The 18665-nt window shown below is 41.3% G+C and overlaps 1 protein-coding gene across 1 annotated transcript in view; it reads left to right on the top strand.

Annotated features, from left to right (window-relative positions):
- Window positions 1-18665, top strand: part of enpp2 (ectonucleotide pyrophosphatase/phosphodiesterase 2) — a 98568-nt gene that overhangs the window by 37640 nt on the left and 42263 nt on the right. Inside the window, exons 12-13 of the mRNA XM_048528936.2 lie at window positions 4437-4509; window positions 14299-14407. Coding sequence (XP_048384893.1) covers window positions 4437-4509; window positions 14299-14407 — 182 coding nt within the window. The remainder of the gene's footprint in view (window positions 1-4436; window positions 4510-14298; window positions 14408-18665) is intronic.

Genomic DNA, 18665 nt, shown 5'->3' on the forward strand with positions numbered 1-18665 from the left:
TTGCTGTTCAATTTAGTTTCCACCATACCCACTCAACTCCTGACTTCATACAAGTTTGGTCCAAACATGGAAAGAAGAGCTGAACTCAAGGGGGAATGAGTGTGGCTGCCCTTGACATCAATTGGTCAAGTGTGCATCAAGGAGTCCCAGAAAAACTGGAGCTAGTTGGAATTGGGGTAGACTCTTCACTGGTCTGAGCCACACTTAGCATAAAGGCAAATGCTTGTAGATGTTCTGGTCAGTCTTCTCAACCATAGAATACCTTTACAGGAGGTTCTTGGGGTAATGTCCAAAGCTCAACTATCTTCAGCTGCTTTGTCATTGGTCTTCCCTCCATCATATGGTCAAAGCTGGAGGTGTATCCTAACGATTGCACTATACTTAAGTATTACTTGTCACAATGCAATAAAGTTTGAACAGTATTCAGGCTTAGACTGATGAATCACATTCATCCCACTCAAATTACAGGCAATGACCATCTCTAAAAAAGAGAATTCAACAACTTCCTCTTGACATTCAATGGCACGATCGTCACTGAGTTCCCTACTATCAGGGGGAAGCGATGGCCTAGTGTTATCATCGCTGGAGTGTTAATCCAGAGACCTGGGTTTGAATCCCCCCACAGAAGATGGTGGAATGTGAATTCAATAAATATCTGAAATTATGAATCGAATTATTGTCAGGATCCATTGTGAATCCATTGTCAGGAAAAACCGATCTGGTTCACTAATGCCCTTTAGGGAAAGAAACTGCCATCCTCACTTGTTCTGGCCTACATGTGACTCCAGACCCACAGCAAAGTGGTTGTTTAACTGCCCTCTGGGCAATTAGGGATGGGCAACAAATGCTGCCTGGCCAGCGATGTTCTCATTCCATGAATGAATTAAAGAATAAAGGAACATCCTGGGGCACCATTAACCAGAAACTGAACTGGACCAGCTCTGGATACTACTGCAGGTCAAAGACTGGGAATCTTGCAATACGTAGTCCCAGTCCTGACTCAACAAAGTCTATCCACCACGTTCAAGGCACAAGTGAGGAATGTGGTGAAATTTGCCTAGATGAGTTTACCTCCTGGAATGCTTGAAGTGCCGCACCATCCAGGACAATTTAATTTTCACTCCTTCTAACACGTTCAACATTCGCTGTCTTCACTACTAGTGTATACTGACAGCTGTGTGGATGATCCACAAAATGTACTGCAACAATTCTTAAAGTTTTGCCCAGCAGCACCTTCCAAACCCACGTACTCTACTTCTAAAAGGACAAAGGCAGCAGACTCATGGTAACATTCCCAACTATAAGTTCTCCTACAAGACACACACCATCTTGACTTGGATCTAAATCACCATTCCTTCACTGTTGCTGGGTAAAAATCTTGAAAATTCTCCCCAACAGTACTGGGGTGTACCTACACTGTATGATCTGCAGATGTTCATTACCATCTCCTTAAGGATAATTATGAATGAGTAATGAATGTTGGCCCTGCCAGCAATGGTCCACACCTCATAAATGAATAAAGTATAGACTTGTCTTCCTCCTTTACACTGCCCAGAGATCTTCTAGAAACCATTTGATCGGTGATGGTGGGGGCATTTTGAGAGCAAAGTGTTGGTGTTGCATTCGAGGAAGGTGTGGCTAATAATAAACAAAATCATGAGAAATTTAAAAAGCCTGGTTGATAATTAAAAAGGAACTCTTGAAAATAAAAAGGGTATTTGTGAAAATTCTAGCTGGCAATATGAATGAAAATGGATGTGAGGAAGGAATGCGATACTGGACTTATTTTAATTATGGCAAAGCAAAGCTAAAAGGAAATTTGATAAAGTGTTTTTAAGTAAAACTATGAGAGCTTGGTAAGAATGAATACAGAAATATATTCACTCTGGTTGGTGAGTTAGTAATAAACGTTCATCAATTTAAAATTAAAGCCTAACAATTCAGGAACAAGTTTAGGAAAAATTTCTTTACATACAGTGTTATTGAGGTATGGAATGGTTAAGGCAGATATCTTTCCACCCGTTACTGGAACATTGGATAAGTATGTGAAGCATGCTTGGCTCTTAGCTAAAAGTGTGGCAGTTATATTAATTTTCTTTTGCTGGAGCAAAATGTCAACACTGACATGAAGAACTAAATGACCTTTTGCTGTCTTGTAAAATATTTTTTGGTTTTATGTTTCCATTTCAAGTCTGGGATAACTAGTTCTTTGAATGCTTATTGTTACCATCTCACCTGAACCACTTAACTGTTACCAATTCTCGTAAAGTAGAAATGTTGATAATTCATCTTTATTACAATGCATCTGTCATCAGTGTTGGTGCTATAAATAATGTCAAATAATCAAATCAGATACAATGTTAGAGGCTACCCTTCTGGAATGAATGATACAACTATACTGTAAAAAGAAAGTGAAATATTTCTGCATTGTTTGTCAGTACAGATTTTCCTCTCTATCGATGAAGATAGAGTGTGGAACCCACTCAAAAATAATGCCAAATACTGACAGTTTTACAGGCATGCTTTTGTGCCTTTAGCTGTTCTTGGGACCTGACCTAGAAAATACATTCTGTGATTTACGTAGAACCCAGGACATAATTTTTTCTAAAGGGATTCTGCAGTAGAAATGCTGCACAATTTAGAAGACATCAAAACTCAGACTGAGCCATTAATCTATTAATTACATTTTTTTATCGAAAGAAATAGCCTACTCAGTACTATTCCCTCCTCTCCCATCATTCTCGCTAAATGGATGGGTTGGTTAGTGGGACCAAACAAGGAGTTCCAGTAAGTGAATGTTGTTGTTTCCCTGGATTTATTTTTAGATTATACAATGTATTAGTGTGTGGACTGACTCATGTACTGGCAGCCACATGAAGACGATAGACTAGAGAACTGTGTGCCTTAGAGAAGTAAAGGCTGAGAGGAGATTTGGTAGGGTTTTCAAAACCGTGAGGGGTTTGGATAGAGCAGATAGGGAGAAATTATTCCAACTCATAAAAGAATTAAGAACCAGAGACTTTAGTTTTCAAGTATTTTACAAAAGAAACAAGAGAAAGCTTTTCGCAAAGCGAGTGGTTTGGATTCGGAGTGCAGTGTCTGATAGTGTGGTGGAAGCAGGCTCGATTGAGGCATTCAAGAGGGCACTGGATGATTGTTTCCTTTTCAATAATGATCTGGGCACCAAATCAAAAGGCTCTGAGAGCTGGTGTGGAAATGATGGGCTGAATGGCCTCCTACACTGTACTGATTCTTTGAGATGTATCATGAAATCATCTTGGTGTTCTAAAATATGGTATTTATGAATATGATAGAAATTGTGATCAAGAAAATCTTCACTAACATGTTAGGACTGTTGTTGTGAACTTCTGTCTATTTTCTAATTTATTCCTATGATCTGTACTGCTGGACGCTTTATTTCTTATTTTTCTAATTTTTTTTCGAAGAAGTTGTACTGAGGAATCTGTACTTAAGTATCTTGTACCTAAGATAGTGCTGTAATATGGCAAATTGTAAATTTTTCACTGCTCACTTGAGTACGTGACAATGAAGCTAATTCAAAGCTAATGATTTGGTACACACAGTGACCTTCAGCAACATATTGTTTTTGAAGAAGTTTAAATTTCTTGCTCTGCTTTAAAGTGTGTAATAATATTTGTTCATTTTCTCAACTGATTATAATCTGCCTCAGGATATGTGAACTTTTTGCCTTAACATATAAATAATTATTTTTCTGTCTTGTACCTTTGTTGCACTATTTTGCCTCATTACTAATGCCAATAAAGATAATCTTGATTTTTTGGATCAGATTGACTTTCCATCAATTTCTCCTCTAAATTTCTGCCTATCTAACAGACATCAAATGATAAAGAGCAGAAAATCTTGTGAACATGCAGTAAATTAGTCAATGGATATACAGGGGTAATGCAGACAATGAACTGTATGTAATTTTCCCTGTACTGATGAAGGATTCTTTTGATTAGTTAATGCTGATAAGGTCTCCTCAAAGGGGGATGATGTCAACACTTACAATGAGTGTATCAGTATTTGCAGGTTTTCTCGTTGACAATATTTGAAAAGAAAACAATTTAAGAGAGTAGAACAAAGATGACAAGTATATGCATTGGATTGTTTGATTGTGTAATTGTAAAAAGTTTTCCAATGGTAATTGTTGAAAACCTAAAGTTCTGAGGAACTTACTAGTCCTACCACAATGCAAAGAGATATGTGTGCTTGCAGTGACTCGGGAACAGAGAGTTCCAGGAGAATGTTGGGTAAGAGGTCAATAGCTGGATAGTTAAGATGTAAGGAAATGGACACATTCAATATCAACTTCCACCATTTAAACATTTGACAGAAGCTTCACTAGTAAAGAAAACATAACCAGATTCAAACAAAAAAATATTCACTCTCTTAACACTTTGCTTCAATTTTAGGCCCTATGTCTATGCCTTCTATTCAGAGCAGCCAGATGGTTACGGTCACAGATTTGGACCATTCAGCTCCGAGGTTAGTAAAGCATATTAACATTAGGTTGGGGAACTCATGGAGTCCAACCTTTGCATATGTGTAACACCTGTTCCTTCTGCTACTGAGAGCAATGAATTGCTAATGTCAACCAGATGTTGTGGTTTTCTTGAAAAAAGCTTTTTTTGTTCTTGCTTGCTCCCTGGTGGCTTCCCAAAAGTCCTGATTACATAAAAAGGTAGTAGTAGGATATGCTGACCATGAATGTCAGTTTGAGGATGGTCTGAGAATTAAGCAATCATATTCTGATTTCCTCTTTCTCAATAATTATCCATTTTTATTAAGCTCATAATGTAATCTACTGTACCTCTTTTATGATTAAATATTATGCTATATTTGTGCAACATGCTTGTATCCTTGATGAATCTTACTGCTTGCCAGGCCAGGAAGGATTATTAATTGAGGACCGTAAATTTCATATTACTATTGGTGGGGATTTTCAAATGTTAGCTTTTGCCATTTCTCACTTTATAAGTAGGCAGCCCACAATTCGAAATCGGGGATGGGGGCTTAGGGGAGGCACTGCTGTTAACACACTGGTGCTGAAGATTTATTTGATGCAAAAATCTGGCAATTTATTTTTTCTTAAAAATAAACGGTAATAAATTGAAGTGTTTGGCTGCTCATCAAATTCATTTTACTGATACATTTTCAAAGATTGAATGTGAACGCTGTATAAAAATGAATGAAAAGACTCATATTTATAAAATTATATTCATATCCTCAGGGCAGACTAAATAACTTCACACTCCATTCACTACTTTTGAAGTGCAGACCTGTTGCAGTGTAGCTAGATTCTAATTGGATTACTCAGGGATGATATTGCCTATCTCTGTAACGGTTGGGACTTGAATCTAAGTCTCCCAGCTCAGAAATAGGGACACTGCCACTGCAACACAGGAACTTGTAGTGTAGGTCATCTCCATACAAGATTCCATATTCAGCAATGAGGCAAATGATGAGAGGATCCAGTTTTTGATTGAGGGGTAAAGGTAGACCGACCCAGCAGGACAAATTTTCTGCTGTTCTTTGAATATACGATAAGATCTGTTCTATCTCTGGTGACAGAGAACCAGCAAAAGTGGGTGGGTAACGAGGTGTAGAGCTGGATGAACACAGCAGGCCATGCAGCATCAGTGGAGCAGGAAAGCTGACGAGTCAGGTCTAGACCCTTTTTCAGAAAGGTGCTGGGCACTGAGGTGATGGACACAGCCTTCCATTCCTTGCACATGATTTCACTGCCTCAGCTCACCTTGCAGCCCACTCTGCAGGGCAGGCATAGCATTCTGGCTGCCTGCATTTCAAAGATAATTTGTTGCTTGTGAAGCCCTGAGGTAATGAGAGATATTGCACAAATAGAAGAAAATTAAATTGGCCTTAACTAGAAGCACAAAACAGCTCCATTTAGTGTAGTTGAGTAGTTTCTGTTGAGGTCAGTCAAAAAAATGATAGTGGAAAAGGATGTCAGGCAAGGTGTAAAATGAGCTAAGCTTGCTTTCCCCTCCTGGCTACAATCAGTTTCATGTGAGTTTGCTCGCTGAGCTGGAAGGTTAGTTTTCAGACGTTTCGTCACCATTCTAAGTAAAATCATCAGTGAGCCTCCGACGAAGCGCTGGTGTTATGACCCGCTTTCTATTTATCTGTTTAGGTTTCCTTGGGTTGGTGATGTCACCAGATAAATAGAAAGCGGGACATAACACCAGCGCTTTGTCAGAGGCTCACTGATGATGTTACCTAGAATGGTGATGAAATGTCTGAAAACTAACCTTCAGCTCAGCGAGCAAACTCACATCCAGAACCTCAACCTGAGCTACAAATCTTCTCAAAACTCACTAATCAGTTTCATGTCCTGTTCTATCTTTGGTTATTTTCAAGTCATCAGTACATTGGTACCATCACGTTTAATTTTTAATGTTTATGTGAAGTTGACTTATTTTCTGTTTATATATTTCTGTGAGTGAAGGATACAGTTAGGTTGAGCGGACCCAGAGCTGGAAGCTATCTGAGAACCACCACATAAAAGATAACAAGGTGTAGAACTGGATAAACACAGCAGGCCAAGCAGCATCTTAGGAGCAGGAAAGCTGACGTTTCAGGCCTAGACCCTTCATCAAAAAAAAAGTGATGCTCCTAAGATGCTGCTTGGCCTTCTGTGTTCATCCAGCTCTACACCTTGTTATCTCGGATTCCCCAGCATCTGCAGTTCCTACTATCTCACATAAAAGGTAAACTTGCTGACATAACAATACATTCCTATTCATGATATTGAGTGAGAGGTGGATGACAATGTGACAGTTGCTTCTTCTGCTTTGAGCAGAACAGGTGGATGAGGGTAAAGTGGTTAATGTGGTGTAGATGAATTTCAGTAAAGCATTTGATAAGGTTCCCCACTGTAGCCTATTGCAGAAAATACGGAGGCACGAGATTGAGGGGGATTTAGCAGTTTGGATCAGAAATTGGCTAGCTGTAAGAAGACAGAGGGTGGTAGTAGATGGGAAATGTTCATCCTGGAGTTCAGTTACTAGTGTATACCACAAGGATCTGTTTTGGGGCCACAGCCGTTTGTCATTTTTATAGATGACCTGGATGAGGGCGTAGAAGGATGGGTTAATAAATTTGCAGATGATACTAAAGTTGGTGGAGTTGTGGATAGTGTGAAAGAATGTTGCAGGTTACAGAGAGAGACATAGATAAGCTGCAGAGCTGGGCTGAGAGGTGGCAAATGGAGTTGAATGTGGAAAATTGTGAGGTGATTCACTTTGGAAGGAGTAACAGGAATACAGAGTACTGGGCTAATGGCAAGATTCTTGGTAGTTTGGATGAGCAGATAGATCTCGGTGTGCAGGTGCAAAGATCCCTGAAAGTTTCCACCCAGGTTGATAGGGCTGTTAGGAAGGCGTACGGTGTGTTAGGTTTTATTGGTAGAGGGATTGAGTATCAGAGCCATAGAACATAGAACATTACAGTGCAGTACAGGTCCTTCGGTCGTCAATGTTGTGCCGACCTGTGAAACCAAACTGAGGCCCATCTAACCTACACTATTCCATTATTATCCATATGTTTATCCAATGACCATTTAAATGCCCTTAAACTTGGCGAGTCTACATTAGGTCATGTTGCAGCTGTACAAAACTTTGGTGCGACCGCACTTGGAGTATTGCGTACAATTCTGGTCACCGCATTATGGGAAGCATTGGAAAGAAATCAGAGGAGATTTACCAGGATGTTGCCTGGTATGGAGGGAAGATCTTATGAGGGAAGGCTGAGGGACTTGAGGCTGTTAGAGAGAATAAGGTTAAGAGGCGACTTAATAGAGACATACAAGATGATCAGAGGGTCAGATAGGGTGGACACTGAGAGCCTTTTTCCTCGGATGGTGATTGCTAGCATGAGGGGACATAGCTTTAAAATGAGTGGTGATAGATATAGGACAGATGTAAGAGGTAGGTTCTTCACTCAGAGAGTAGTAAGGGCGTGGAATGCCCTGCCTGCAACAGTAGTAGACTCGCCAAGTTTGAGGGCATTTAAATGGTCATTGGATAAACATATGGATGATAATGGGATAGAGTAGGTTAGATGGGCTTTAGATTGGTTTCACAGGTCGGCGCAACATCGAGGGCCGAAGGGCCTGTACTGTGTTGTAAAGTTCTATGTTGCGTATGTTCCATTAACAGTTGCTCACTCTCTGGGATGACCATTGAGTATCCAGGAATTGAAGATTATTCTCCAAAACGGAGGCGTGAACATTCAGGAAGAAAAGGTCATAGAAACAATGATGAAATGACTTTAATCACCTTGAGCAACTTGTTCATCATAAAATAATTGGATAATGGGGAAATAGTGATTTACTGTGCAAGCCAGCTGGAAGGAGGAGGCCATGTGTTTAAATCTCTGAAAAGCATTCAACCAAAGCGAAAAACTTTATTGCTTGAGGGATATTAAAGCCTTAAGATCCACCTCAATCATCAAAGCAGACAGTGTAGCCTCATTGATAGGAATTATTGTTAATGATGTAAAAGAAGAGGATTCTGGGTAATTCAAAATGGGCGATAGGAAAAGGTTTGTAGCTGTAAGAGCTGCTCCTTTTTTTAAGGTATTTTCAATGTTGGAGCTGATTTCCTCATTCTAGGAGCGGTAATTACTGTTTTATAAGCTGTTGCATTGTTTTGGAATGTTGGGAAAAAAAGATCAAAACAGTGACACTTTAAGAAAGGAGGAAGGGAGACAAAGGCAGTGAGCACATGGTGTGAAGTGAATGAACAGGGAGAAACCTACACTGCTGTCTGACCCAGCAGTGAACCTTCACAGCTTCTGCCTCTGCTGTTTGATTTCAAGTACCTTTGGACACTAAATTAGTCTAGGAAAAAGAAACCAACAGCAAAATTCACAGCTGACCTTGGAGAAATCTGGATGGAGAGATCACAGTAGGGGAGCATCTAGGTGATTAGCTTTTTTGTAAATCTAAAATGGTGAGCAGAGTGGGTTATTTTTGATTACATGGTTTTATTGAGATCTCTTGATTAAACTTTAAAAACTATAAATCAGAGGTATTAAGTTAGCCTGAGCGGTGTTTTTAGAACAGTAAGACTGTGCTACTTTCTGGGTCTGCAGATTAAAGTGCAAAGATGGTCTTTCATAGAATGATGTGCTCTTCCTGTTGGATGTGGGACTAGGAAGAGTTTCTATGTTACTGATGATTAGGCCTGCAGGAAGTGTGCATAGTTACAATTCCTGTTGGATCAAATGGATCTGTTGGAGCAGCAGTCAGAGGCAATGAGGAATTTACAGGAACTATGGGTATGATGGATGGCAGTTGCAGGGAGGGAGATAAATTGAAGACCTAGGTCAGGCGGATGAGTTTCTGCGAGGAAAGGTAGGTGAGGGAGGCAGGTAGTGCAGGAGTCTCCTGTGGCTATGCCCTTCTCAAACAAATATGCTGTTTTGGAAAATGTAGGAGGTGATGAACTCTCAGGGGAATGTAGCACTGACTGCCAGGTTTCTGGTACAGAGACTGGCTCTAGTCAAGGGGTCCACCAGGTCTAGGCAATTGATTGTGACAGGGGATTGTCTAGTCAGAGGTACAGACAGACATTTCTGTGGCCGGCAGCAAGACATCAGAAATGGTGTGTTGCCTCCCTGGTGCCAGGATCGAGGAAATCTCAGAGAGGGTGCAGAGTATTCTCAAAGGTGAGAGGGACCAGCAAGAGGTTGTTGTACACATTGGAATGAATGATATCAGAAAAGATAGGGAATGAGATTCTGAGGAAAGGAAAGAAGAAGTTAGGCAGGAATTTAGAAAGGAGGTCCTGGAGGGTAGTATTATCTGGATTACTCCCTGTGCCTCAAGAAAGTGAGGGTAGGAATAGGAGGATAGAGCAGATGAGTGCATAACTGAGGAGCTGGTGCAGGGGCAAAGGATTCATGTTTTTGGACCATTGCAATCTCTCCTGGGTTAGAAGTGACCTGTATAAGAAGGACAGATTGCACCTGAATTAGAGGACGACCAATATGCTGGCAGCGAGATTTTCCCGAGCTGCTTGGGAGGATTTAAACTAGTGAGGGGTGGGGGCATCCCAGGGAGATAGTGAGGAAAGAGATCAGTCTGAGACTGATACAGTTGGGCAAAGGAGTAAGTCAAACAGCCACAGCAGGCAGGATCAAAGCAGAGAGTGAGGACGGAGTGATAAATAAAACTGCATTTATTTCAATGTAAGAGGCCTAACAGGTAAGGCAGATGAACTCAGGGCATAGTTGAGAACATGGGACTGGGATATTGTGGCAATTACAGAGACATGGCTCAGGATGGACAGGACTGGCAGCTTAATGTCCCGGGTATAGATACTATGGGAAGGATAGAAAGGGGGGCAAGAAAGGAGGGGGAATGGCGTTTTTGATTAAGGATAACATTACTGCTGTACTTAGGGATGATAGTCCTGGGAATACATCCAGGGAAGTTATTTGTGTGGAACTGAGAAATAAGAAGGGATGATCATCTTATTGGGATTGTACTAAAGCCCCCCCACAATGAGTCAGCGGGAAATGGACAAACAAATTTCTAAGGCGGTCTCAGTTATCTGTAAGAATAATAGGGTGGTTTTGGTAGGAAATTTTAACTTACCAAACATGGACTGGGATTGTCATAGTGTTAAGGGCTTGGAGAGGAATTTGTTAAGTGTGCACTATAAAATTTTCTGATTCAGGGTGTGGCTGTACCTACTCTTGGGAAAGGAGGCAGGGCAGGGGACTCAGGTGTCTGTGGGGGAGCACTTTGGGGCCAGTGACCGTAATTCTATTTGTTTTAAAATAGTGATAGAAAAGGATAGATCAGATCTAAAAGTTAAAGTTCTAAGTTGGAGGAAGACCACTTTTGATGGTATTAGGCAAGAACTTTCAACAGTTGACTAGGGTTGGATGTTCGGAGGGAAAGGGACGGCTGGAAAATGGGAAGTCTTCAAAAATGAGACAACGAGAGTCCAGAAACAGTATGTTCCTGTTGGGGTGAAGGGCAAGGCTGGTAGGTGTGGGGAATGCTGGGTGGTTAGAGAAATTGAGGCTTTGTTCAAGAAAAAGAAGGAAGCACATGTTTTAGACAGCAGGGATCGAGTCAATCCCTGATAGAGTACAAAGGCAGTGCTAAAGAAGGAAATCAGGAGGGCAAAACAGGGACATGAAATAGCTTTGGCAACTAGGGTTAAGGAGAATCCAAAGGGATTCTACAAGTACAAAAGGATAACTAGGGCGAGAATAGGGCCCCTTAAAGATTAGCAAGGCTGCCTATGAGTGGAACTGCAGGAGGCGGGTGAGATACTAAACGAGTATTTTGCATCAGTGCTTACTGTGAAGAAGGATATGGAAGACATAGAACATGTAGAAATAAATAGTGACATCTTGAAAGATGTCCATATTACAGAGGAGGAGGTACTGGATGTCTTAAAATGCATAAAGGTAGATAAATCCCTGGGACCTGACCAGGTGTACCCTGGAACTCTATGGGAAGCTAGGGAAGTGATTGCTGGGCCCCTCGCTAAGATATTTGAATCTTTGTCAGCCACAGGCATGTTGGTGGAAGACTGGAGCTTGGTCGATGTTATGCCACTATTTAAGAAGGGTGGTAAGGAAAAGCCAGGGAACTATAGACCGGTGAGCCTGACATTGGTGGTGGGTAAGTTGTTGGAGGGAATCCTGAAGGACAGGATTTACATGTGTTTAGAAAGGCAAGGACTGGTTATGGATAGTCAATGTGGCTTTTGCATGTCTCACTAACTTGATTGAGTTTTTTGAAGTAACAAAGAAGATTGATGATGGCAGAGTAGGAGATGTGATCTATGTGGACTTCAGTAAGGCATTCAACAAGGTTCCTCATGGTTGACTGGTTAGCGAGGTTAGATCACATAGAATACAGGGAGAGCTAGCCATGATACATGACTGGCTCAAAGGTAGAAGACAGAAGGTAGTAGTGGAGGATTGCTTTTCAGACTGGAGGCCTGTGATCAGCAGTGTGCCACAAAGATCGGTGCTGGGTCCACTGTTTTTTGTCATATATATAAATGATTTGGATGTGAGCATAGGAGGTATGGTTAGTAAGTTTGCAGACGACACTAAAATTGGAGGTGTAGTGGATCATGAAGAAGGTTACCTCAGAGTGCAATGGAATCTTGAACAGATGGGCCAATGGGCCGTGGAGTGGCAGATAGAGTTTAATTTAGATCAATGTGAGATGCTGCATTTTGGAAAGACAAATCAGGGCAGGTCTTATATACGTATTTCTAAGGTCCTGGGGAGTGTTGCTGAACAAAGAGATGTTGGAGTGCAGATTCATAGTTCCTTGAAAGTAGAGTTGCAGGTAGAAGGCATCTGGTATGCTTGCCTTTCTTCATTGGTGCATTGAGTGAAGAGTCTGTTTCTGTACTGTACATCTCTATGACTGTATGACTCTAACTTGTTTGAACAGTAACTTTTAGTAATGATTGACTGCTTGGGATTAATCTCAATTTACTGACTTTAAAAGTTGTGGTTGAATTCATTGCAGCTTTAGATTATGTATGGTGCTTTTGGTTTACTTCCTTATGGACGGAGTCTCAGGCGGTATTCCATCCTGTGCAATGATGGTTTGCGGGTTGGTGGTCAATGCTATGTTAAAAATTGCCTGGTACGACTCAGGCGCACTGCTGAGGTGAGGCAGTTTTGGTCACATTTGCTGTAGAGGAAGACACTGAGCTGAAAAAAAGGGCAGGGTTTACTGCTCTCTGTTTTCTCTTGGCTTCCTAATCCACTGAGCTGTTCTTTTCTGTTTGTCTTGTGTGAGGCCCCTCCAAACAGTCCAGAGGTCACGTTCACTAGCGGTTGTCTCCATTTGTCCACAACAGTGTCATGTTCACATCTTTCTTTTCGGTAATAGAGATCCACCATGTAATGACCCAAAGGGCAGGACATCATAGAGAAAGTCTTTACGTATACAGCCATCATCAGTCTGATGAATTTGCCTGAAAAACCACAGGTGATGTCAGCTTAGCAATGTGTGGAGTTATTTTCAGTTAACCTGTTCGGCCATACTGGGGGACAACTTCAGGTAGGACTTCTGGCCCAGAAGTAGGGAAAGTACCACTGCACTACAGGACGCCTGAGCAAATACTGTATTGTGATGAAATTAGTATGTTCTAGGATCTCAAAGTTGGTGACATTGTCTTACCAAAGGACTTGGAGGAAATGACTGAGACAGCAATAATGGAAACTTGTTCAGCCTTTTTATTCTGCTTTAACTAATGTCGAGGAGTACACTGAGAAGACAGTCTTGATAGACTCACCATTTAGTGTTCTTGGTCTTGTTCCACACTTTGTCTAATGTTATAATGTTCTAACATTGCAGATTTTGTGATATGGGAATTTGAGGTCAGCTAATTCATTGTTTGCAAGACTTTCTATTCATTTAAGTTCTATTCATTACTTGTGTTCAGCTGTTGAAGAGTATTGAGGAGAGTTGGTCTGCTCTGATGAAATGTGTCTTCGTGTAAAACTTGAGAAAATATTTTATCTCTTGAAATGCACTTTGCAGTTTATTTTAAAACATTCCTTCTACCCTTAAATGTGCAGTTTTAATGATCCTTCCAAGGTCATTCACAAATTAACCTTTATAATCCATTTAAAATCTCCAGGTTACAATAAATTGAGTTATTTTTCATCAAATTTTTGTCAGTTTCTTCTTTTTGTCATTAAATCAGCATATTCTGTGCTCAACTAATATGAAATATGAAGACCAAAAAAAATTTCTCCCTCAATGTTGGTTCGTAGTTTATGACTACATTTAGCATGCTGAAAGGAGTGCTTGTTTAAATGAAGGATTACTCTATTTTGGTTAAAGAATGGCTGCCCAGCCTCTAGTTCATTTCTCAAGACAATACCTTGATCAATCACAGCCGACCTGCCTGGATTAAAATTTAAACAAAACTTGGTAGTTAACTTCAGTCATTATTTAATGGGTGCATTCTCCATTGCAATGTCTTTACCAGTCATAGTCTATTTGATATCTGATCATATGCTCTATTCTCTTAGAGTGTGAGAGGATTGTTTTTTATTTTCATTGGTATTTCTTGCTAATGTCCCGATGAGTGCACGACAAAATGCTTCTACAAAATGTCTTTTTTCAGCAATACTCAAATTCCCTACTATCAAATAATTATAAATTATTATATTAAACAGAGGACTGGCTTATAACGTAGCCTTATAAATTAAATTTAAAAAATCAGATGTTTTTGTTTCTATTTAAATGTTTAGCTTACTGATGCTCTTAGAACAACTGACAGAATTGTTGGGCAGCTGATGGATGGACTCAAGCAGATGAAACTGCATCGTTGTGTCAACATCATCTTTCTTGGTGATCATGGTAAGTTATTTATACCGTATGAACTTTTAGATGCTGAACTTCTTACCTTCCTCAAAAAGTAGCAGAGATGTTGATTTTGTTTTTGTGTCATCATAAGTGATGAGTAAATTAATAAAGATTCTTGAAATGCATCCTTCCTGAATCTCACTTGTGGTTTAAAATGAAGAAGTGATCAACAGTGAGTCACCTCCAATGATTATCTTATAATGTAATAGCAAAATGCTGCTGATGCTGGAGCTCTGAACTAAAAACAGTAAGTGTTGGAGACACTCGACAGGTCTGGACACCTAAGAAGAATCATATTGGACTAATTACGTTAACTCTGTTTCTGTCTGCACAGATTCTGCCAGCCCTGCTGAGTTTCTGCATCACTTTCTGTTTTTATTTAATGACATTATAACACTTTTAAGCAACAATTGTATCATTTCATTTGTAAAACATGTAAATTGTGCCTGACAGATTTGGAGTGTATAAATAAACACTTAAGAAGCAGGACAAATCCAAACCAGACAATGAGCACCTAGCCTACTTTCAATCATTAGCAAAGTGATGGATGGGTTCACCACCAATAGTGATTTCGGGACAATACTTCCTTAGGTTCCTGATGCTCAATTTTGGTTCTGTCATGCCCACACAACGACTGACCTAAGTACATTCTTAGTTCAAACGTGGACAAAAGAACTGAACCAGAAAGCGGAAGTGGCAATGACTACCTTTGACATTAAGATTGCTTTTGACTGATGTGGTATCAAGTAGCACTGGCATGCATTGTTGACGGGAATCAGGGAATAGTCTCCACTGGATGGAGTCATATTGAGAAGAAAGGAAGATGGTTGTAGTTTTTGGAGGTCACCTCCGCAGGAATCCCTCAGGGTAGTGTTTTGGGCCCAGCTGTCTTCACCTGCTTCATCAATGACCTTCCCTGCATTGTAAGGTCAGAAGTGGGGATGCTCGTTGATGATTGTGCAATGTTTAGCACCATGCATGACTCCACAGTTACTGAAGCAGCTTGATGTGCAGGATAACCTGGACAATAACTGGGCTTAGCTTGTTAAGTGACAAGTAATATTCATGCTAGACAAGAACCATCTCAAATAAAACAGCATCTAACCGGCTTGCTTTAACATTCTATAGCATTATGATCACTGAATGACCCGCCATCAACATTCTGAGTCTTACCATTGACCAAACTACACTGGATTAGCCATATAAATATGATGGGCACAAAAGTAGGTCAGAGGCTATGAAAGCTGCAGTGATTCATTTACCGCCCAACTCCTCAAAGCCTGTCCTCTCTCTGCAAGGCACAAGTTAGGATTGTGATGGAATTCTGTCTGTTTGCCAGGATGAGAGCAGTTTAAACAACACACCATGAAGCTCTAGACTATTCAGGATAATGCTACCCATTTGATTGGGCAACTATTCCCCACTGAAGTAGGGTGGCAGCCATATGTACCATTTACAATATGCACTGCGGCAACTTCTTGAGGCTCCTTCGATAATACCTTTCAAACCTGTGACATTTACGATCAAGAAGGACAAGGCAGGAGGTGGGTCCTTTGGAAATATATTGTGTCCCTTGACTGTTGCTGGGTTGAAATCCTGAAACTCCCTTGCTAACAGTACTGTGGGTGGCCTTACAGCACAAAGACCGCAGCAGTTCAAGGTGGTAGCTCACCAACAATGTTCCCTCTCGACCTTGTGGCTGTCAGCGAGGTCCCGGGCATGCTGATTAGCGTGCTGACACATTCACTTCTGATTTCGGAAGTTCTTGGAGGTCACCGTACCAAAAAAGAAAGTTACAGGGAGGATTGTTCACCACCACTTCCTGCAGGGCAATTGGACTTAGCAATAAATCCTAGTCAAGCCAGTGATGCCCACATCCCATGAATGAATGACCAATGCACAGAGGGTCAGTGGCTCTGGCATTGATGGTGGAGAGGCAAAGAGAATTGACTTCATGACGGTGATGTTAACGTTTATTCAGTTTTTATCTCTCCACAGGTGCTGCCAGCTGGGCCAGCTGAGTATCCCCAGCCTTCTCAGTTTTTGTATCTGATTTCTAGCGTCCAGAGTATTTTGTTTACGTTTTGGAGCAACAGAATCTGTTTCGTTCAGTGCTGTTTCATTTCAAGTTCTCGTTAACTTTGCAACAGATCTCTTAAGATCTCCTAAGTGAGGAGAAACAACAGTTACATGTTCTAAGTATGAGGACAGATGATATGGAGCTTGGAAAATGTAATGTGTTTATGTGTGTGCGTGAGTAGATTGAGGGATGGTGTGGAAGCTGTGTGCTCAGATAAGTGGGCATGGCGAGGAGTTACTGTCCAGAACCGGTAGGTCTGTGTCACAATCATTAAAACTTGTGAAACTTCCTTGTGAAGACCCTTTGCAAGTATTGTCATGAGGACCTTCTGCAAATATCTCCCAAAGCAATGCTACCTGCCTAAAGGAAAGAATGTAAAACCAAATTATCAGAAAACCTTTTTATTCGTAATTGCTGTGATACCCTGTATTGAGTACTTGTTGGACAAAGTGCTGGGGCAAGCAACTTCAGGGGTCATTAACTCTTTACCCCGACAATTGAGACAGCTTCTCAGATCAGGTACCAATTAGTTATTGAAATGTTGCCCAAAGAGATTTTCATTCAGACAGGAGCCTCGCCACTGAAGCCCTGCCCCACTTGAAGCTGCCAGCAAATCAGAGACCAACAGCCTTGGGGCTGGAGGCTGTCATTGAAGCATAGGCTGTGTAGTTGCTGTGAAACCAGCAAGCAATCCCTGAGGGGTTACAGGGCAAAATGGGCTCAGGCAATGGCTGGATGGTGGCTTTCGACAGCCATACTGTTGCCCCATGTATCTGCCCCCAGACTGAGACAGTTAGAATGGCACGGCGGCTCAGTGGTTAGCACTGCTGCTTCACGGCGCCAGGGACCCGGGTTCGATTCCAACCTCAGGTGTCCGTCTGTGTGGAGTTTGCGCATTCTCCCTGTGTCTGCATGGATTTGCTTCGGTTTCCTGCCACAGTCTAGAGATGCATAGGCTAGGTGCATTGGCCATGCTAGATTGCCTGTAGTGTTCAGGGATGTGTAGATTAGATGGGTTATAGGGGGATGGGTCTTGGGCGGGGGATGCTGTGAGGGTAGGTATGGACTTGTTGGGTTGAAGGGCCTGTTTCCCCTCCGTAGGGATTCTCTGAGTGTAGAAAATGGAGGCTGCCCCAAACCCAGCAGACACTTCAGGCTGGTTGCCTTGTCAGGAAAACAGCCACTTTTCTTGCATGCTGAGAAGACAGGTTAAGGGGACCAGAGGAGGATTGAGAGCTGCAATGACCATTACTTGACTGTTTCATTGGTGGCAGGTCAAGAAGTGTGTATTATTTTGGTGCATTGAGATTGGCTGGGTATCCAATAAGTCCAATTAAGAATAACAAATGAGAAATTGGAGCAGTGATGCCTCTATAATTTGTTGCTTTTAGCTTTGTACAAATTATCTCTCCAAATGTGAACAAAGTATCCCATACCCTTCCCGAACCTGTTAATTCTGTTTTTTAGTATAAGCAGGTGAATATTGCATTTCCATCCAAATTTTCTGAAGCATGGGTAGGAAAACCCATTGAAATTTATAATTCACTTAATTCTCAGTGGAACCTTGAGATAAAGAAAAGGCACAAAAAGAAAAGGCAATTAGGCAAACAGACTAAGGTAAATCACTATAACTAGGAACAACCATTTTCAAATCAGAGTTTTGCATTTAAGTAAGAATGCTGGAACTGAAATACCAAACAAATTCAATTGAAATATAAATATTTCCGACTGACCAGTTCAGACATGTTATGACACACTTCTGGAGCAGGTAGGACTTGAAGTTGGATTTTCTGGCCCAGAAATAGGGCAGCACAGTGGCTCAGTGGTTAGCACTGGGTTCGATTCCAGCCTCAGGTGAATGTCTGTGTGGGTTTGCGCGTTCTTCCCGTGTTCATGAGGGTTTCCCACTGGGTGCTCTGGTTTCCTCCCGCTATCCAAAGATGTGCAGGTGGACTGACAATACTAAATTACCCACAGTGTACAGGAATGTGTAGGCTGGGTGGATGCTATGGTAAATGCAGGGTCACAGGAGTGGTAAGTGTGGATCTGGATGGGACGCTAACTGGAGGGTCAGTGTGAGCTTGATGGCCAAATAGCATCTTTATGCACTGTGGGGATTCTATGACACACCAATATGCTACAGGAGCCCTTCAATTGATAGGATAAATTATG

The sequence above is a fragment of the Stegostoma tigrinum genome, chromosome 5, assembly GCF_030684315.1.
Source record: "Stegostoma tigrinum isolate sSteTig4 chromosome 5, sSteTig4.hap1, whole genome shotgun sequence".
NCBI lineage: Eukaryota > Metazoa > Chordata > Chondrichthyes > Orectolobiformes > Stegostomatidae > Stegostoma > Stegostoma tigrinum.